At 38.1% G+C, this 21851-nt stretch overlaps 2 protein-coding genes across 6 annotated transcripts in view; both read left to right on the top strand.

Annotated features, from left to right (window-relative positions):
* Window positions 1-3715, top strand: part of arid4b (AT-rich interaction domain 4B) — an 86288-nt gene extending 82573 nt beyond the window's left edge. For 4 of the 5 annotated variants that reach the window (XM_081351467.1, XM_081351465.1, XM_081351466.1 and 1 more), the window contains 4 exons: window positions 238-348; window positions 2337-2489; window positions 2577-2723; window positions 3432-3715. In XM_081351467.1, the coding sequence (XP_081207593.1) occupies window positions 238-348; window positions 2337-2489; window positions 2577-2723; window positions 3432-3574 (554 nt within the window). In that variant the 3' untranslated portion in view covers window positions 3575-3715. The remainder of the gene's footprint in view (window positions 1-237; window positions 349-2336; window positions 2490-2576; window positions 2724-3431) is intronic. The other variant, XM_081351464.1, reaches the window with a different exon arrangement.
* Window positions 3716-9702: 5987 nt separating this feature from the next.
* On the top strand, window positions 9703-15309 carry tomm20a (translocase of outer mitochondrial membrane 20). Its single transcript, XM_081350728.1, has 5 exons — window positions 9703-9966; window positions 10438-10484; window positions 12862-12943; window positions 13044-13186; window positions 14548-15309. Exons 1-5 carry the CDS (start codon window positions 9843-9845, stop codon window positions 14590-14592), a joined length of 441 nt encoding a protein of 146 aa, XP_081206854.1. The 5' UTR covers window positions 9703-9842; the 3' UTR covers window positions 14593-15309.
* Window positions 15310-21851: the final 6542 nt, after the last annotated feature.

The raw sequence follows: 21851 nt of genomic DNA, 5'->3' as shown, positions 1-21851 counted from the left end.
AGATGTTCACACATTTTGCATGTCGCACATGAATGCTGTGTGAAGAAAAATAAGTTTTATTTTTATAAATAGTTTTTTTTCTCATTCCACTGGCCTGCGTCTCGTGTTTTTAAACGCGAACCCTGTTCTGTGTTAATATAATGTGAATATTATTTAAATCTTGACTAGTTATTAGTGCACATTAAAAAATAAGTACACAAGAAATGCATTTATAAATGTTTCTCTCCCGCCTCTCAGCCTCATCCAGTCAGAAGCGGCACAAAGAGTCTCAAGGCGGCGGAGCGGCAAAGAAACACAAGCGGAGTCATAAGAACCTGAGCTTACATCCCAAGAAGAACCGCAAACCAGGTGAGAGAAACCTTCGAGAGGTTTTAGAGAGGTCCGCGGAGCCGTGCTAAGCTCATCCAAGAGCTCTAGCTTTAGCTTTCCTGTGTAACTCCGTCTTTGTCGAGTGCTTTATGCTTTATGCAGGGATGTGAACGTGCTCGAGTGTCCCTGCTTCTCGTTTCTCGAGTGTTTCGAGTGTGTTTATCATTGAGACTCTGTGGCATCTTCTGGTAATAAAAAGCTCATGGAGTTCGGTGACTTCAGTAACTCACTTTAAGAGATGAGTTTTGGTTTGCTAACACTATTCTGCCAATAAAAACAGATGCTGCTCGAGTTTTATTACACCCAAGCCAAACTCAAACACTTCATTTCAATAGTGCACTTTAGACATCCTGCTGACTGTGAGTGACTTTGCTACTACATGTCAACTAACTCTTATTAGAGTATTAGTAGACTGTTTGGTTAGGTGTTAGGGTTCGGGTTAGTAGAATAAGTTGACATGTAGTTGGAAAGTTACTTCATATCAGTATCGGTAGAATATCTGTTGGGGAACATCACAATAAAGAGTTAGCAGATATTAAAAGTCCCATATTCTACAGCTTTCTGAAGTTTTTTTTTAGGTTTTGATGTCCTTAAGAATATAAATTTGCGGTATAAGTGGCAAAAACCATCTCAATATACATTTGACAGCTCCTTTCTCAGGAGCTCTGCCAAGAACAGGTCGATTTTGGCCTGTCTGCTTAATATTCATGAGCCTCTCTTCTGATTGGCCTGTTGTTTTCTGAGTGACCCACCATTGGTGGGGGTGGAGACTGAAGGCGGTGACTGAGTAGTTCTGACATCACATTTATACGGCTCGTGAAAAGGCACAGCTTCTTCATGCAGGCTGTGTGCGTTTGTCTGTGGATCGACTGTTTTGAAACTTTCATCGCCCCTAGACCTCTGCTATCATGAAAAAAGCCAGGAAATTTCAGTTTTGACAAAATGGGACCTTTAAGCACTCAGTCTGCTTATACTCTAATAAGAGTTGGTTGAGATGTAGATGAAAAGTTACTTATAGTTAGAGGAATGTCTGAATGAACCATCGAAATAAAGTGCTAGATGTATTCACACTGAACCTGAAATGAATTCTAAACACATTTTTCTTGGTTAGATTATTGTAATATAATATTAAATTTATTATTATTGCTATTTTGAAGATTTTTATACAATAGTAATATATTTCTGCAGGGTTTTCTTTTTCTTTTCACTTTCACTGCATTGATAGAAAGTCTGGTTGACTGAAAACTGAAGACTTTTAAGATTGACCTACATTTACTATTGACTTTAAGTACCACCTTGACGTTAATATTTCTATAATTTAACAACATATAAAATATTTAACATTTTTTAGGTGTTTTATATATATATATATATATATATATATATATATATATATATATATATATATATATATATATATATATATATATATATAATATTATTATTATTATTATTATTATTATTATATATTTTTTTTTTTTTATAAAAGGTCTGGTTGGGTGTAAACTGAAGGAGGACCTTTCAGTTTGACCTAAATATTTACACATTGAAATTAATATTCCAATAATTTTACTACAAATAAAATTGTTTTTAGTTTAGTTTAAATTGTCTTTAGACAATTGTCTAAATAGAATATTATTATTTTTAAAAAAAATTATTTATTTTTTACTTGTTTTTATTTTAAAATATTCACTTTTATTTAAAACATAAAAATGTAAAATATATTTATTATTATTATTCATTTTAATTACTAAATTATTAGCACAAATCCTAGTTTGGGAAATTCGCTTGAGTGCTCTGCTTTCACTCAGACTTGATTATTGATTATTTAAATCAAACTCAAGCATACATTTTTTTTTTTTTTTTTTTGAATGTCATTATAAATGCAAGTATAAACTGATGAATGCATGTGAGGCCAGTCCAGTAACACTGAGCGTGTGTGTGTGTGTGTGTGTGTGTGTGTGCAGCCCACAGCAGTGACAGCGAGGACCAGTGTATCAGCGAGAGCAAGAGCTCGAGCCGGACCCCCCCCTCAGGCCACCGGTACCAGAAACACGGAGAGCCGGATCATTCCCACTCCCGGGAACATCACGCCAGGACCAGGTGGACCTTCCAGATGTGTAAGTGCCAGGATTCCTGATAGTCTTATCCCGTTTGATGAGAATGGAATGTCTGACATCGGTTCCCTCTCGCTCCTGTCGATCCAGCGGACCTGGAGAAGATGAGCAGTCTCGAGCGGATCGCCTTCCTTCAGGAAAAACTGCAGGACATCAGGAATCACTACCTCTCGCTCAAATCTGAGGTGGCCTCCATCGACAGGAGACGCAAGCGCATGAAGAAGAAGGAGAGAGAGAGTAAGCGCTCCAGTTATTCTAGTATTATTTATATACTTTTATAGTATTTATTCATATTTACTTAGCTGTTTATTTTATATCATAATTAAGTTATAAATATTATTAGTCATTTTGTTATGTGCTTTAATTATTTTTAATTTAGTTTTAAGTGTTAGTTTTAGTAATTTCAGAACATGAACTTAAAATGATTTTTAGTTAGTTGCCAAGTCAACTTTTTATATTATATATGTAATAATAATATAATATACAATAAAATAATATGAAACAAGTTTTTCATACAATATTTTTATAATTATTATAATAAATTATTTTATTTCATCTTTAATTTAACTGCTGAAAATATTTTAAATAGTGTAGGTTTTAGTAATGTTGCTATGAACTTTTTTTTTATATATATATTTTATTTTATTTCTATTTTTTAGTTTAAAACAGGGTTCCCACGTTGTCCCCACAATCTAAAAAAATAATTCAAGGCCCTTTTTTAGAATTTAAAAGACAATAAAGAAAGATATTCTTTGATAAAATGAGATCTCTGATTGTAGTCCTTGAAAAAGCTAAAAAAGCAGTGCTTGAAACGAACCCCGTTTCTTGGAATCGCCCTTTTTCGCCAGTCCAAAGTTAGCAGGTTTTGAGGCTAGTTTGCTAGTTTAAAACGTCACCTGATTCCCTCATGTGTCATGAACTAACCCATGAGCTCTTGTGTCCCAGCAGGCGCAGCGGTGGCCTCTTCATCCTCGTCCTCATCCTCACCGTCCTCCAGCTCTCTGACGGCAGCTGTCATGCTAACGCTAGCCGAGCCGACGGTCTCCGGCGCTTCTCAAACCTCTGGGGTGTCTGTGGAGTGCAGGTGACAGGAATGAGACGGTGTCGAGCAGCACAGAGCACTTAACCAGCACCCGGCTCGACCTCTGACCCCTGCACTAGTGGACGGACACACACTGACAAACGGGGAACAAGTATGACGAAACAATAGCCACCAGATACAGCAACAAGCACTATTTTATATCGACAACTGTTTCCTTGGCAAGCTAATTGCACTCAAGTGCACTTTTTCCTGAAAGTTGGGTCGAGTTTGACGATAAGACTATTTCTGTTTGTTTGTTTTACAAACCATCGCCACAGTGTCCATGAATATTTGATCCTGAATATGAATTCCAACAGGTTCAGTTTCACCCGTAGTAGATCATCGGAGGCGTTTGAGGCGGAGACGAGGAGAGTCACTGACGGCCGTTAGCCGGTGACGCTCAGTGCCTTACAGCTCGAGGCACGCGTGAGGAATGCTGGGAAACGGTCAGCGCTGGGTCGATGTGTGTTTCGTAACGCCTCCAGAAGAGTTCACTCACTCACAGGAAAGAGAATGTCTCGTTTCTTTTTAATCACAACATGGCAAGAGCATCAAATCAGTCCAGGTCATATTTCACCCTAAAATCAAAAGGTGGAAAAGTTTTTGTGTGTGTGTGTGTATGTATGTATATATATATATATATATAATATAAAGCCATAAAAAGGTAAAGTACTGCATTTAATTCCCCGGTTGGAAATTTTATATATAATAACTGTATTAAAGTACTGAGAATCATCATTGACAATGACAATTAATTTAATTAATTATAATTTCAGTGAAAGAAGAGCTTTAATGGTCCTAAATATAGGTTTCATTAGGCAAGTGATTTTTTTAATATGTATCAAATATGTAATTCACTATATTACATTAATGAGAATTTAATAAATAATTCTCTATTAATAATTTCACAATGAAAAAAATCTTGTAGTGTTTTATATATAATTATGTATTAAATATATAATATAAATTATTAATATATATATATTAATATTAATATATAATTTTCTATATATATATATAGGTTTCAAAATATAAAATAATATCATTTATAAAATACATATTTATATATATATATAATATTTTGAAACCTATTTTTTATAGTTTTTCAATTAGATATATAATTTGAAAAATGTATTGCAGTAATGACAAATGATAATAATGAGAATTGTATATTTAATAAATCATTATATATAATTTAATTTAACAATTGGGTAAAAAAAAAAGTTCTAAAAAAGTCCATTGTGAGATAAAAAGTGAGAAAAATGAAACATTTCACAATAAAAAGAAATCTTGCATGATGAAACCTATTTTTAGTAGGGCTTTTATTAAAACTACTGTATTACAGTAATGAGAGTGATAATAAACAATTACATATCGATCAATTTCCCAATTGAAAAAAAGTCTTTATATGTATTTATATATACATACTGTTATATACAGTTTTGTCTAGTTTTAGGGTGAAATGCGACTCGTTTTGCGGTTCTGTTCAGATGACACCTTATGAATGTTAAACCCCCAATTAGTCCAGTGTTGTTGTTTTTTCATGCTCTCAGAAATGCTCATTAAAGCTATATTGATCATCCCTTGATCTTCAGCGTTCCCCGCTCGGTCCTCTCCTCCGCTCCGCGTGTTGGTCCCGTCGACAGAAAGCCGAGCGAGTCGGGCAAAGGGCTATCGAGCCGCGCGCTCGCCATGGAGAATTTGCGTTCAGTATCTCTGGAGGTGAAATGTATTATGATTGTTGACAATTTGAGAATTGAAGACTTTTTCTGGCAGCCAGGATTCTAAATGTATTTTACTACTGAGATCTACCCAGACCCTGTGGGTGGGGTTTTAATGGTTAATGTGGCAGTATTCAGAAGTGCAATGGCAGATTCATCTGGAATCATGTGCAATGACAGATGCCGATCTGTTGTGTGCGTAAGCCTTTGTGTGTTTGTGTCTTCCTTTTCTCCATTCCCCACCTCCTTTCGCAATGCCATACATGCAAGGATGTCGAGTTATGAAGCACTGTGGGAAACGGAAAACACTTGTTTGGTTGCGTAATGCGTATGCTAGCAGTGAAGGGTGAACTGTGTGTGTGTGTGTGTTTAGCCAAAAATGAAAGTTGTTCCAAATGCATTTGATGTTATTTTCCCGTGCAACACAAAAGCAGACGTTTCTTTTCCAGTTCACCAATTAATTGACACTAATTTCAGTCAAATCTATACGATTTCAGAAGCACATTTGTCATAAAAACGGATGCTTGACTGAATATGCATGAAATTCTTCAACGATGGCTTCAATGGTTTGCAATGAGTGATCGTTCGTTTTTGGGTGAATTATTCCTTCAGAAGGACTAGGAACATCATCACTTCCCTTCATTCATCGCTCTCTTTACTTCCGACGGAGAAGACGTGCATTTATAACGAGAAGCCGTATGTGTGTGTGTATGTACAATGCTGAAGACATCTTTCCTTTGTATAGACTCCCTGTTGTATCATAACCTGAAGGACTGTACCGTTTGGCACTTGTATGTAATTGTATGCCTTTGTTATACATTTGTATATTGAGAAGTGTGTTTTGAGTCGAGCTATTTAATATCTTGCACTGTTAATACCATGTACGTTTCTGTACAGTTTTACTGTTTTAACTGTAGCGTCCGTGTGCATTCGGAAGGTGAAGCATGTCCATTTTCTTATTCGTTCCTTTGCGTTTCGTTCTTTCACTTCGGTAGGAGTTTGTTTTGATTCAGTTTCTCACTTTTACGTTTTCTTCTCGTCTGTGTATTTCCGTTAAACTGTGCTTGTACTAGGCTTTTTCTTTTCTTTTTTTTTATAATGTGGTATTTTCCAAACTGTACATGAAGTGTAAAGTTTTATGGATCTTTGCAAAAACGTTTGTGAACGAGAGAGAGAGCGAGAGAGAGAGAGAAAGTGACAAAGCTTAACGGAAAGTTCTATCATATTTATTAAGCTCATCAGAAGATGGACCGTGTGTAATTTATTGTACAAATGTAAGCAGAAAAGCCTTTGAAATAAATGCCATAGTTTGTGACTCTAATGTCCACTTTTGATTGATTGATGATGCTTCAGTATTATAGATTTGATCTGGTGTGTTTTTAACGGAAGCTTGTTTCCGCCGCAGAATTACAAACACAAAAAAAGGTAAATGCGACTGGAAAAAGATACAGTACAGTAATTGCGAGTTATAAACTCGGATTTGCGAGCGATAGTCAGAATTGCGAGTTTATAGCTCAAAAAGTCACAATTTTCTTTTTATTCTGGGGTGGAAACAAGCTTCTACACTCTGGGTTGTTGCTGGGTTGTTTTAACCCAATTTTGGGTCAAATATGCACTAACCCAAACGTTGGGTTGAAAATGCAATTTAAAAATGGACAAACCCAGCCGTTGGGTTACATTTTTAAATTGCATTTTTAACCCAACGTTTGGGTTAGTTCATTTTTGACCCAAAATTGGGTTAAAACAACCCAGCATTTTTAGAGTGTATAGTGGGAATGCGTTGACGTCACTGTCCCGCCGGACTGAGTGGCAGAAGAGCTGCTGAGTGACTGGATTTAATAGGAGAAACTACGAAAACGCCAGTAAAACAAACGATTATCAGTTTAAACTAAAGGTTGGAACCAATATAGTGTTTCTTACAACTTACCAAAGATCCAGTGATCCGTGTATATTGACATGCAGCCAGGAATCCTGTTTCCTGACATTAATATGTGCCTGATTTAAACGCCGGGAAATACATAAAGCAAATTTGCCTCTGAACGCTTTATATAAACACAATATAGGACTAAATCTGGGTGATCACTTGTCTTATATCAATGTTATATATCATCATATCGTCCAGCTTTAAAACTTGTATAGTTTTTTGTCCGTGTTTATTTAAAAATATCCAATTATGCAGAATATACAATGGTAAATATTAAAATGATGAGTTACAATATATACAGTGTGATTTTACCCCAAAATGAGACACAATGATAACTGCAAATCCCGCTTTCTCTGCCTGGATCCAGTTGTTTCTGTGAATTGCAGCGATGCATTCGCTTCTCTGTTCTGTAACTTTCGTCAGTCTGTAAAAATATACCTCAGATTTCTTGTCAAATCTATTAATACAGTCAATCTCAAAGCTCTTTCCTGTTTTAGATGTGTTTTGTGTGTTTTTTGCAGCATTTCGCTGATTTTGCCCAGTGCCGGTCCATCATATATGCCAAACACAAAAGATGCGTCCCCGCACCACCAGGGGGCCCCCTTGCTCTCAGATGATTGATTGACTATGGAGACGATTATTCAAATTTTAGTTTTGTTTTTTATTTTGGCTTCCAACGATTATGAAATCATGTCGCATTCTGTGCCTTTTTTTTAAAGCGTTGCCCTTCCTGCGTAACATCCAAATCAGTCAGATCATGTGACATGACTGTCATAATATACAGTCTCCCGCCTGATGATGAAAAAAGAAAACCCGGAAGAAGCTGTTCCAGAAGCGGCTGTCTGTGTGCACGATCCAAGACGGAGCAAAACACGAACAAGTACAGGATACTTTGGGCAATTACACACAGAAATATGTCAAAATGCCTTTCTTGGCGAGTTTTCACTTAAAGTCCTCCTCCCTTAAAACTCATCTTTGATCAACAAAATGACATATTTAAACGTTTTTTCCCTAAAAAAAAATCCTTCATGCCTTAAAATATCTTTAATGTAATTCGACACCCTTGCCTAATTTAGTATGCGCGGTTCTATGAATATGCAAATGAGCCCCACCTCCACTCACTCACTCAGCTCAGAGATCCACTGGTTGACGATCACACGTTGATCTGATTGGTTGCAAGGTAGTTTGTGACGTCAGAAACACCAGCGATTTCAAAGTGTGTTTTTGAGACTGTCTTTGGTTCACTGCAGTTTAAAGGAGGAAATACTCAGCAATGCTGTCGACTTATGAACTTACACATGCTTTGTCTTAAAGCAGATTAAAAACACCACATAGACACATAAACAACTTTAAAAGCTGGATTTACACCACAGGAGGACTTTAAACAAAGTTTATCTGTGTATTTGGTCTTAAAGTGACAGTCACCTAATAAATCTGCTCTCTGTCTTTTAATGTTAATCAAACAACAAAAGAAAACAAGAGAATCACTCACTGCTCTTCACCGAATAACTTTAGTAACTTTAATAAGAATCTATGTATATTTAATTCATATGGTGAAGAATCTACAGATGTTTACATTTGATTACTTTATTCAAATTCTGTATTATTAGTAGGCTAAATTTATATTTTATTTGTATCTTTTTTTTGTTGTATTTGTCCTATTGTTTGTAATTGTATATTTTCATGGTATTACTGACCGTTTCGACAGCAACACAGCGTCGGCCCAGATCTGGCCAGAAGTCGAGGACCGGCACTGATTTGGCCTATTTGTGGAGATATCTTCTGAAGAATAGCAGAACCTGTAAAAATTATTAATTTATATGGATATATATTTATTTTTACACACGCGCACACACACACAGGCCTATATATTCTTCCCTAGTTTTAGAGCTTGTTCAGAATAAAAGAAATCAAGCCAGCATGAGTCAGGTGAGAGTCTTATGAAGACATTATTACATTAATAAGAAGCATTAAACAATGTAGAAATGCTATTATTGGCGCTAGTAGTAAAATTTAAAATCTTTTATGTAGTAAAATTTAAAATCTTTTATTTAAAAAGCTTTTATGTCAGCAGTTCCAGTCTATTTTAGTCAAAAGAGTTATAGAAATAAAACTTTAAATGAGAAGACTGGTAAATGTTTTACTAATAGTATTATTTATTATTCAAACATTATACATGGACTTAAGTTCAAAAACAAATATTATACATTAAACTGGAAAAAAAAGGGGGGGGGATAAAAATATCTGTCTGTACTTTTTTTATTAGTACACTTGCATTCATGAATGTGATAGTATGTGAAAAGTAAAGTAAATTAATTAAACCGTTATTTTTTTTTATTTTTTTTTTTTTTTTGAATTTTCAAAATTACAGAATTCAACATCAAGTTTTTGACACATTTCTTTTACACATTTTGGATATATAACTTCAAACATAACAATAAAAAAAAAAAAAAACTTAAGAAAAGAGAATGAAAGCCAGAAAGAGCATTTGACGCTGTGTTTGTTCTTTCAGGCGTCTGCAGCGAACACCTTCACAGTGCTGTCGTCACTCAGAGGGGTCCTTCCGCCGCTCTATGAGTCCGTGAGCACGAGGACGTGCAGCAGCAGCAGATCTCCGTTAACGCGCCGCGATGATCGGCGGCAAACCGAGCGCGATCGCCGCGGGCGTCTGTGGCGCGCTCATCATCGGGTACTGTATCTATTTCGACAGAAAACGACGCAGCGATCCGAACTTCAAAACCAGACTGCGTGAACGTGAGTCACGAGATCGATAAATACTAGGACGCTGTTTACATAAGACTGGTTCGTGTTACTTCTCATGCAGTGAGCTGGTGTTTAGATTACAGGATCGTGTCTTTATAATACATAGTCACGTTCAGTCAGTTTCAGATAATAGTCTTATTTTGGTTGACCCAGGATGTCATGCACGTACTATTGATTCATTGAATCGGTTCCTTTGAACGACTCGTATGAACACTTCACCTGTGTAAGTGCAGCTACAGATGAAGAAGAATCGTATTGGCTGAACTGAATCACAATCAGCTTAGTATGGTCACATGGGTTTTGCGTGTTTGATTCAAGATTTGTATTAGTTATGTACATCTTAATTATATATATATATATATATATATATATATATATATATATATATATATATATATATTAAGATGTACATATAAATATATAAAAGTCTGTTGTTTTATGTGCTGTTTTCTTCTTTTTTAGGGAGGAAGACTCAAAGAGCTGCTCAAGATAAATCTGGACTTGCTCAAGTAGGTCAAACGTCTGATCACATTTACATGTTTATGAGGATGAATCCTTTTGTTCCTCTAAAGCAATTTGGGACCCCATTCTAAATTTAAAGATGACTAAATATTTTTTGTGTAGAAAGACCCCAAAAAAACATATTATTTAAAATATAAATGTTTTGTTATGTTATAATATTGTTTTTATTTCATTGACAATGAAACTGTTCTGAATGCATTTTATTTATTATTTAAATTATTTTTATTATTTTAGTTTTTTTATTTGAACCATCTTTATTGTAATCCAATTAAGTTAGGTCTTGTTTAAATAACTTATTGTATGTTAATCTTTTTTTTTTTATCAATTTAGTTAGATCATTTTATTTATTTTCATTTCATAATATTTTATTATTTAATTTTTAGTTAGGTCTTATATTAAAACAAATTCTCTACATTTTTCCATGGGCCCCTTTTTTTTATTAATTTATTCAAATATTATTATTTTTTTATATTCTTTAATTTATTTGACTCTTTTACTGTCACATACATTTTTTTGTTAGGTCTTATTTAATTATTTTCTCTACTTTTTCCATGCATTTATCATTTATTTTTATTCAAATTGTTCATTTTAATGAATTGAACTATTTGGTTAGATCTATTTTTTTTTACATTATCATTTATTTTAATATTTTTTCTATTTTACTTTTTATCGTTTATTAGGGGTGCAACGGATCAAAAAACTCACGGTTCGGATCGTTTCTCGGATCAGAGTCACGGATCGGATCATTTTTCGGATCAGAAAAAAAAAAAAAAAAAAAAAAAAGACAAGATAAATAAACATAAGTTTTGTCTTTTTGTTTATTAACACTTTTAAAATATTACATTAAAATATATAAAATCAACAGTGGGTGCGCGACGGGATGACGTAACGTGGCCATGCTTGATGTGTTTCCACCCATGTCCCGATACCACTTTTTCACTTCCGATACGATACCGATGCCGCAGCTTTGGCTATTTGCCGATACTGATATCAATCCGATATTTTTATTTTATTCTTGAACTAATACTACTAATAATAAAATATATGTATGCACTTTGCTCAATTAGCCACATAAAAACATCTCACTCAAATGGAGAACAAATACTTCTCCAGTATATAGTCCACAACCACAGTTGATAATGAAAGACTGCCAGCCTTTATTCAAAAGACCTTGAGATATGTTTGGTAATTGTACCTGAATGAATTTAAAATTAAAATAGAACTTTAACGTTATTCTCATCTGAATTATAAATAATTTATTTCTGTATAAAATAATACTACCATTAAAAACACATTTGATTTTCTTTTTTAATCAATGTAGAATGTGTAACTTCAAAATAAACAGATTACTCTGTTTGAGGACAAGAAATGAAAACCAATGCAATATGATGAATGTCCAAAAGATGAGATAATTTTTGCTTTTAAACAGTGTGTGTGTGTGAGTGTGTGTGCGTGTTTGGGTGACAGTTGTAGTTTACAGTTTGACTGTTCCACGTTTCCACTGTTCGATCGCGCCCGTGCCTCTCTCTCTCGCTCTCTCTCTCTCTCTCTCTCTCTCTCTCTCTCTCTCTCTCTCTCTCTCTCTCTCTCTCTCTCTCTCTCACACACACACACGCGTCGCATTGCAATCTTGACATCGCAGCCTGTTCATTTTGCTGCGTTCACACGAAACGCGAATAGAGCGTCAAGTTCGCGTTTAGTTCGATGCTTGAACAGTTTGAATCCTTTCGCGCGTCCAAAGCGAATAGGACGCGCCGCGTGCGTATAATGATAAAGCGAGCTTTTGAAGAGAAATAGACGCGTGTTCCAGGGAAGCCAAAATGCTCCCATACAAGGGATTTAAATGACGCGGGGCGTTCAAGCTCCTACGTTCCTCCGCTCGCCATGACCACGCTGTGTGTGGACTGAACATGCACACAACTTCTTTCTTTTTTTTTTCATAAATCAATCCGCGAATCACGTGTGTGCCGAACCGAAGATATTGATCCGAACGGATCACGGATCAATGATGATCCGTTGCACCACTATCGTTTATTTATATATTAATATATTATATTACATTTTTAGTTAGGTCTTATTCTATAATTTTTATTTTCTCTACATTGTTCCATGGACCCCCTAATATTAATTTTTTCAAATCATTTTTAAATTAATTTGAATCATTGTAATCAAATGAACTATTCAGTTAGATCATTTAAAAAAACGTATTTATATTATTTTTTTATATTATTATTATTATTTTTTTTAGTTAGGTCTTATTTTTTATTTTATTTTTTTTCAATGCATTTTTCCGTGGACCCTTATACTCATTTGCAAGCGCTGTATGACGGTGAAGGTTTGACTGTCGGTCTCTATATCCTCCAGCTGCCAGATCTTAAAGATGCCGGAGCCGTGCAGAAGTTCTTCCTGGATGAGATCCAGCTGGGCGAGGAGCTTCTGGCTCAGGGTGAGGCGTCCGTCTCACTATCATCTGGGTTTACACACACACACACACACACACACACACACACACACTGAAGTGCTAAACGCCCACATGTATTCCTCAGGAGACTACGAGAAGGGTGTGGATCACCTGACCAATGCGATCGCAGTGTGTGGCCAACCACAGCAGCTCCTGCAGGTGCTCCAGCAAACGCTGCCGGCGCCGGTCTTCCAGATGCTGCTCACCAAACTCCCCTCCATCAGTCAGGTGAGCGCCGCTCCTCTCTGCACACCTGTGAGGGCTGGCATCCAACATCACTTCCAATTCTGCAATCGAATACTTGTTTTTACAATAAAAATTTCGATTCCTCTTATCGATTCCTTTGTGAGCGTTTCAATATGACTTTAAGCCTTTGAAGCGCGAGACGTCTCGCTGTTTTCAGAGCTGAGTAACTGTATCGTGCAGCTCTTAAAGTGACAGCAGCCTAATATTCCTGCTGCCGTCTCTATTATAATACTAATCAAAAGACTAAGAGAAAATTCACTCGTTCTTGACTGAATAACTTTTGTAACTATATTTGTAATGTATATTTTATTTATAAACGGCATTTGATTGCAGTTTCTGTACCTGAATACCCATGTATATTTAAACCACAGGCAAGCGTTCCTCGTGTAAGTGTTCTTTAAAGGAACACGCCGACTTTCTGGAACTTTAGCTTATTCACCGTATCCCCCAGAGTTAGATAAGTCCACACACACCCTTCTCATCTCCGTGCGTATACATACTGGGAACTATATTCTCAGAAGGCGAAGCACTGCTTCTTGGGCGGAGTGATTTACTCCAACTCTGAGGAACTCTCTGCTCCTCACCACGGGGCTTCTCAGGCACTGCGAGTAAATCACTCCACTCAAGTAGCAGTGCTTCGCCTTCTGAGAATATAGTTCCCAGTGTGTATACGGTTAGAAGATGGCTGTGTCTCATGTGACCTTGTTATTTGTACACCCTGTGACTATGCACATCACAACATGTAAATAGTAAATGTTGGCGTTATTTTGTCACTTATTGGGAGCGATATGCTAGCTGGAGCCGTTTACCTCCAGTCTTTGTGCTAAGCTAGGCTAGCGGTGGGTGCGTCAGACAGAGTTACGGCACGCACGGAGATGAGAAGGGTGTGTGTGGACTTATCTAACTCTGGGGGATACGGTGAATAAGATAAAGTCCCAGAAAGTCACGTGTTCCTTTAACCTGTTGATTTTTGTTCATGATATTCAACTACAATTAAATGTTTTGCAATACAGCTAAATGTGAATATCTAAGTTTTTTTTTTTTTTTACCGTATTTGAATCGAAATGAGGAATCGATAAGAATCAGAATCAATAAGCAGAGTTGGAGTAGTTAACCTGAAGCGATACCCAGCCCTACCCCTGTGCATTCTTTAAAACCCCCCACGAGCCGCGTGTCGCTTCTGGGACAAGAAAGAATGCGAGAGAAAACCAAGAACTAACCAAAGTTGAATGTCTTTGCAGTGACGTTTAGCTATTTCACCTCTTGAACACTGAAGTATCTGTCATTGACATTATGCGCCGCTTGCTGTTCTCGAGCTGACCTTGTGACCTCTGTGTTCACAGCGGATCGTGAGCTCTCAGAGTCTGGAGGAAGACGATGTCGAGTGAAACGTGACGGACAGCAACGGCCCTTCTGCTCTTTTATTTATCATGTTTATTCCTGTGTTTGGTTGCACATCGATCCCGACCACTTTCTGTTCCTGGTGTTTGCATTGACCAATGCTCGTATAAAATGATGGGTTTTTTTTATTCTAAACATGATCTAACGTAGACACTATTTCAATAAGTAAATTATAAAGGTCATCAGTTCATAAGCACTCGTCTTCTTTTAATGTAATTTCTGGATATTTCTCACGTTTAGTGGTTGATCACATATCAAGGACGGATCTATTAGAAATGTTAATCAGATGTTTTTGTTTATGAATCTTGTTTTTGTATGCACTGAACTTTAAATAATAGATTCTTCTTTGTATTCATTAAATAATTTAATGTAAATGTCTTAATGTTTTTCTTCTGCACATGTCACTGCAGTGCCGCTGATAATGTGTAGATTGCAGTTCTCCTCCTCTAGGAGGCAGTGCACACACACACACACACACACACTCTGATCAGCTGAACTTCAGTTTGAGGGGATTTGAAGAGACACGGACAGGGTTTTTAATGTTGAAGCGTCTATCCTGGTTTACTGTTTTTTTTCTAAATTAACACATAAATCAGTCAAATCATCAATCTATCTTCCAAAACATGTTTTCTCTAACCCTGATTCACTGTGGTAAGCCTATTATAGAGTGTTAAAGCTTTAGATCTGTCTGGAGGGTTTTTGGGGGAAACGACATGCGTCACTCGCCCGTGTGTGTCTCCTCGTATCCGCAAGTTCCTCCGGCTGCATTACCGTGTGTGTGAGTGGCAGGGGTTAGTTGAGTGTGTGTGTGAGTGGCAGGGGTTAGTTGAGTGTGTGTGTGTGTGTGTGAGTGGCAGGGGTTAGTTGAGTGTGTGAGTGGCAGGGGTTAGTTGAGTGTGAGTGGCAGGGGTTAGTTGAGTGTGGTGTGAGTGGCAGGGGTTAGTTGAGTGTGAGTGGCAGGGGTTAGTTGAGTGTGAGTGGTGTGTGAGTGGCAGGGGTTAGTTGAGTGTGAGTGGCAGGGGTTAGTTGAGTGTGGTGTGAGTGGCAGGGGTTAGTTGAGTGTGGTGTGTGTGAGTGGCAGGGTTTAGTTGAGTGTGTGTGGTGTGTGAGTGGCAGGGGTTAGTTGAGTGAGTGTGAGTGGCAGGGGTTAGTTGAGTGTGTGAGTGGCAGGGGTTAGTTGAGTGTGAGTGGCAGGGGTTAGTTGAGTGTGAGTGGCAGGGGTTAGTTGAGTGTGGTGTGTGTGAGTGGCAGGGGTTAGTTGAGTGAGTGTGTGTGTGAGTGGCAGGGGTTAGTTGAGTGTGGTGTGTGAGTGGCAGGGGTTAGTTGAGTGAGTGTGGTGTGTGAGTGGCAGGGTTTAGTTGAGTGTGTGTGGTGTGTGAGTGGCAGGGGTTAGTTGAGTGAGTGTGTGTGTGAGTGGCAGGGGTTAGTTGAGTGTGTGTGTGTGAGTGGCAGGGGTTAGTTGAGTGTGTGTGTGTGAGTGGCAGGGGTTAGTTGAGTGTGTGAGTGGCAGGAGTTAGTTGAGTGTGAGTGGCAGGGGTTAGTTGAGTGTGAGTGGCAGGGGTTAGTTGAGTGTGGTGTGAGTGGCAGGGGTTAGTTGAGTGTGAGTGGCAGGGGTTAGTTGAGTGTGAGTGGTGTGTGAGTGGCAGGGGTTAGTTGAGTGTGAGTGGCAGGGGTTAGTTGAGTGTGGTGTGAGTGGCAGGGGTTAGTTGAGTGTGGTGTGTGTGAGTGGCAGGGTTTAGTTGAGTGTGTGTGGTGTGTGAGTGGCAGGGGTTAGTTGAGTGAGTGTGAGTGGCAGGGGTTAGTTGAGTGTGTGTGAGTGGCAGGGGTTAGTTGAGTGTGGTGTGTGTGAGTGGCAGGGGTTAGTTGAGTGTGTGTGAGTGGCAGGGGTTAGTTGAGTGTGGTGTGTGTGAGTGGCAGGGGTTAGTTGAGTGTGTGTGAGTGGCAGGGGTTAGTTGAGTGAGTGTGTGTGTGTGAGTGGCAGGGGTTAGTTGAGTGTGGTGTGTGAGTGGCAGGGGTTAGTTGAGTGAGTGTGTGTGTGAGTGGCAGGGGTTAGTTGAGTGTGGTGTGTGAGTGGCAGGGGTTAGTTGAGTGAGTGTGGTGTGTGAGTGGCAGGGTTTAGTTGAGTGTGTGTGGTGTGTGAGTGGCAGGGGTTAGTTGAGTGAGTGTGTGTGTGAGTGGCAGGGGTTAGTTGAGTGTGGTGTGTGAGTGGCAGGGGTTAGTTGAGTGTGGTGTGTGAGTGGCAGGGGTTAGTTGAGTGTGGTGTGAGTGGCAGGGGTTAGTTGAGTGTGTGTGAGTGGCAGGGGTTGGTTAAGTGTGTGTGAGTGGCAGGGGTTGGTTAAGTGTGTGTGAGTGGCAGGGGTTGGTTAAGTGTGTGTGAGTGGCAGGGGTTAGTTGAGTGTGTGTGGTGTGTGAGTGGCAAGGGTTAGTTGAGTGTGTGTGAGTGGCAGGGGTTGGTTAAGTGTGTGTGAGTGGCAGGGGTTGGTTAAGTGTGTGTGAGTGGCAGGGGTTAGTTGAGTATGTGTGGTGTGTGAGTGGCAGGGTTTGGTTAAGTGTGTGTGAGTGGCAGGGGTTGGTTAAGTGTGTGAGTGGCAGGGGTTGGTTAAGTGTGTGAGTGGCAGGGGTTAGTTGAGTATGTGTGGTGTGTGAGTGGCAGGGGTTAGTTTAGTGTGTGTGAGTGGCAGGGGTTGGTTAAGTGTGTGAGTGGCAGGGGTTAGTTGAGTATGTGTGGTGTGTGAGTGGCAGGGGTTAGTTTAGTGTGTGTGAGTGGCAGGGGTTGGTTAAGTGTGTGAGTGGCAGGGGTTAGTTGAGTATGTGTGGTGTGTGAGTGGCAGGGGTTGGTTAAGTGTGTGAGTGGCAGGGGTTAGTTGAGTATGTGTGGTGTGTGAGTGGCAGGGTTTGGTTAAGTGTGTGTGAGTGGCAGGGGTTGGTTAAGTGTGTGAGTGGCAGGGGTTAGTTGAGTATGTGTGGTGTGTGAGTGGCAGGGGTTAGTTTAGTGTGTGTGAGTGGCAGGGGTTGGTTTAGTGTGTGTGAGTGGCAGGGGTTAGTTGAGTGTGTGTGTGGTGTGTGAGTGGCAGGGGTTAGTTGAGTATGTGTGAGTGGCAGGGGTTAGTTGAGTGTGTGTGTGGTGTGTGAGTGGCAGGGGTTAGTTGAGTGTGTGTGAGTGGCAGGGGTTAGTTGAGTGTGTGTGTGGTGTGTGAGTGGCAGGGGTTAGTTGAGTGTGTGTGAGTGGCATTCGTACATTGATCATTAGTAACATAAGCAAATAATTTTCTTGATTCACTATTTGACAGGAGTTTGACTTTCTTAAACCAGTTTGGATTAAAAGTGCTGTGAAAAAAAAATGCATTATAGCAATTAAAAGGTAAATGTGTAAACGCACAATTGCAAAGATGAGATTTTAACTTTTAAATGCATGCAGTTGCTTTAAAAATGATACAATAGAGATGTGGCATTCTCTCTCGCTGTAAACTATTATCTTAAACTGGATGAAACGACTTGTGTGGTTTAGTCTAAGCACAGATGGTTGGACATGACAATTCCCTGCTGAAATACATACATCTGACACAGAGTCTGTGATGAGAAGCTGAGCGCCGCTGGAAGTTATGATGGGCTGGAGTTTGAGTTTTCTCTGTGAGCTGATCTATGTGTTTTGGGTCTGAACCCGTCATTATAACCTGGAATCTGGCACTCGCGGATCACTGAACTGTTCGCTGGAAGAAACAGCAGAAGGGAAATAAATCCAGCTTCTGTCCTTTCCGTCCAACCCCGCTCAGATTTTCCAGGAATAACGTGGTTGTCGGGTTTATAAATGGAGACTGCCAGTGGCTTCGGCTCAGCTGGAAGAAGACTCACTATTCAGAGAGCATTTATCACACTCATTCAGTGTCAAACGTAAAGTCATTGGTAATGTCACCACACTGACACCTAATTTTACTCTACAAGCCTCAAATGTTTCGCAGATGAACACGTCAAGGTAGCCTAATGTTGGGAGGTTTGAACATGAAAAAATATTATTTTCTTATGTAGATATACAATTACATTCACTGCTCATTTTATTGCCATAATCTGAAACACATGGTTGAAAAAAAAATTTTGGTCCAGTATTATTTATATACTATTACAGCCTTTATTAATATTTTGAATTCACTTTTTTTTTAGTTTTGGTTTGATTTTTGGACCTACATTCTTAAAAAATAATAATCTAAAGAATATTTTTCCAATATTAAGAAGTTTTTGTGCAATGGAAAGATTCCATGAATGTTAAAGGTTCTTCATGGAACCATCAATCCAATAAAAAAGAGATGGAAACCCGTGACGTTACACTCAGAGTGGTTTGTGACTTATACGTTTCAATGACAGCAGTCAGGTGATACAGATCAGAGCTCTTTAAGTTGTTTATGCTAATTATTATTGTAATATTATGTGCTTTGAGACATGAGGTAGTTTAACACAGTCTCTCCTGCTGTACACATTCATGTATTTTGAAGAGGCATGGCTTTCAAGACTCTCAGGGGAGGGTGGGATCTTATGCTTTCAAAGCTAACTCGCTAATGCTAACCTCTTCGAAAATTGCCTATCCTACCTTAAGCACTCTGAGCTGGACTACAGCAATACAGCGAACCAAGCAAGGAGATAAGTGCTTGTGGGAACGACTGAAATCTCCCAACATGCAGAAGACGGTAAGGCCGCGTCAAGGGAATGGATATTCAGACTGATGCAATCTTTCTTAAACTTAAATCTGTACTGTATTATCACTGTGGTTGTTCGCTAGCATAATTGGCTTATGTCAGTGTAATCGAACGACTCATTGGCTCTGTCCCCAAATGCTGCCCTTGAGTGATGTAATGCAAGCATAAGCCAACTGGACAGTCTACATAGGCTACTTACCGAACTAAGAGCATGCTTTTTTAAAACCACAAAATAGTCTCTGAAAAGCTTTTTTTACCGGTTTCTACTGTTTTTTTTTACTGTTTTTTTTTTCAATCACAGTTTAGATTTTAGTCATGATAAATTAGGTAGGCCTATCATTAGAATTTAAAAAGCATAAATGTCAAACGTTTTTTTGAAATTGTTCTTTGCCATTTCATGAAATCGGTGCTGACGGTGTTTAACATCGCTAAATTAAAAAGTTTCGTTGTTCTATGCCATTCTTATTTTTAATACTTTTTTATTAACTTGTTTTAGTTTGAGTGACGCGTTTTTAAAAACCTAGTGCATCTAGCTCGTGCTAACTTAGAAAAACAACGGAAAAGCAGCAGTGGAACCGGAACGCAAAAACACGTTCCATGTGAACGCGGTTACCGGAAAGGCGCAAGCATTGTGTAAAACGCGGAAGTAGTTGCGCAAATAGTAACTAAACTAATGAATCTGCACACGGTCGGATTTGAACAGCAGATGTAACATTATCAAGCAACAAAGTCGTGTTTACCCGGATGACAAAATAAGCGCGTATAGAGGATAAAATCACTGGATTTGCCGAAGTTTACCAGGTTAGTGGCATCAGATCTTTGAAAGTGTTTTAAAGCCTGTAGTAACAAACGAACTAGAAATACACATTCAGAACTGAATACTTTTAATTTGTTTTGAGTAGGCTAATGCATGTAAAATATTGCATAGTTTAAAGAATATTTTTTTTCCTGCCATGTCCGATGTTATTCTAACCTACAAAAGCAAAACACAAAACTCCTGGTATTAGCCTATTAAAATTGAGTTGACTGTAATTAGGTTTTGCATATTTCTGCATATTATAATGATGTATAATAGTTTCTTTATTCTTTCTTCATGTTGTTTTGATCCCTTTCTGCTCCTGATTCTGTCATTTGCGCTGTATAGCTGTGAGAATTGTATTATTTATAAAAAAACGTAAAATATTTGTATACAATATAATTTATATATCTATTGCAAAATATGCATATTGTGCATAAAAAATATTTAAATAATTTGAGTATAGGGAGTCGATTATGTCATTCGCAGAGCTTCATGGTAGTGGGCGGAGCCCTTTTGGCGCGCTTTGCTAGTCACGTTCTCTGATTGGTGGCTATTTCTTTGCAGAATTATGGGTAATGGTTGAACATGATTATTTTTAAAAATAAGTTGAAATAATGTGCCTTCAACAAAAGCATATTCCATCGATTAACAATAGTGTAGCTCAGTAATCAATTGATTCAATTTGAAAAAAATGCCATGTTTTTGTTGGCGGTTTTCATTTTTGAGTTTGTCTTTGAAATGTTGATGGTCTCTTTTGGTACTAAAAGTTTACTGTAACAAGATGTGATGATGTCATAGGGTGTTATATACTCATTACAGAATAGCGTGAATCACACTGAGAACCGTACAGGTGATCTACTGTATTTCAGGTCACTTTTCATTTGCATGCTCATTTCTTAGCCAGTGTAAAGCGTACCAGACTTTATATTATTCCTGAGTACATGAGCCTATGATCTCAGTAGAACACAGTCCAGCTCCGGAGAGCTTTAATGACCACAGGGGAGGAAAGGGTTTGGTCGTTTGGAAGCTTCCCTGCTGGAAGACAAATACAGGCCTAATTATTTTTATCCAAGTCTGCAGCTGGTTTCTTTCTTTCTTTTTTACTGTGTTTGGAAGGTGTAGTCTGGAGCTCGGAGCTGCCAAGAGACAGGAACTGGAAAATACTTCTCTAAGAGAGAAAATACAATATGAAAATGTAACCGGGGCCAAGAACCGTCGAATAAAAATATAATGACAGACGGTGTATTTTCCATGAACTCATGCACTCATAGCAAAGCTGCTCCCCTCCCTTGCTTTTATAAGACGGGAAAAGTGTGTTAAGAGGGAAGCTGCTGATTTGATTTTGGACTTAAAGGGATAGTGCGTCCTAAATACAATTCTGTCTTAGTTATGAGTTAAAGTTTTGCATAGATTTTGATATAAACACTTTACAGATTTACAAAATATTTTGTTTTTTATTTGCCTGACATGAGGGTGTGTAAATTATGTCAAAGTTCGACAGGAAAAACAAGTAGATTTCTTACAAAAAATACTTTTTTGGATTTACATAGTCATCGGTATCATAACAAATGAATAAATAAATCAAGTATTTTTAGATTTTATATGTAGTTTATAAATGTAAGAGGTTTTATTGAGCTATCTACTAACTCCTTCAGTATTCGCCGTGTTCGGTGGCTTTTTGACCTGGTGTGTCAATTATGACAATGTTTATTTTTGGTTGAATTATGCATTGAAGTTTATAAGTCTGTGCTATGAGAGG

This window comes from Scardinius erythrophthalmus, assembly GCF_964197995.2.
Source record: "Scardinius erythrophthalmus genome assembly, chromosome: 21".
NCBI lineage: Eukaryota > Metazoa > Chordata > Actinopteri > Cypriniformes > Leuciscidae > Scardinius > Scardinius erythrophthalmus.
The sequence above is the reverse complement of the archived record's forward strand: the minus strand, read 5'-3'. Positions and strand labels throughout refer to the sequence as shown.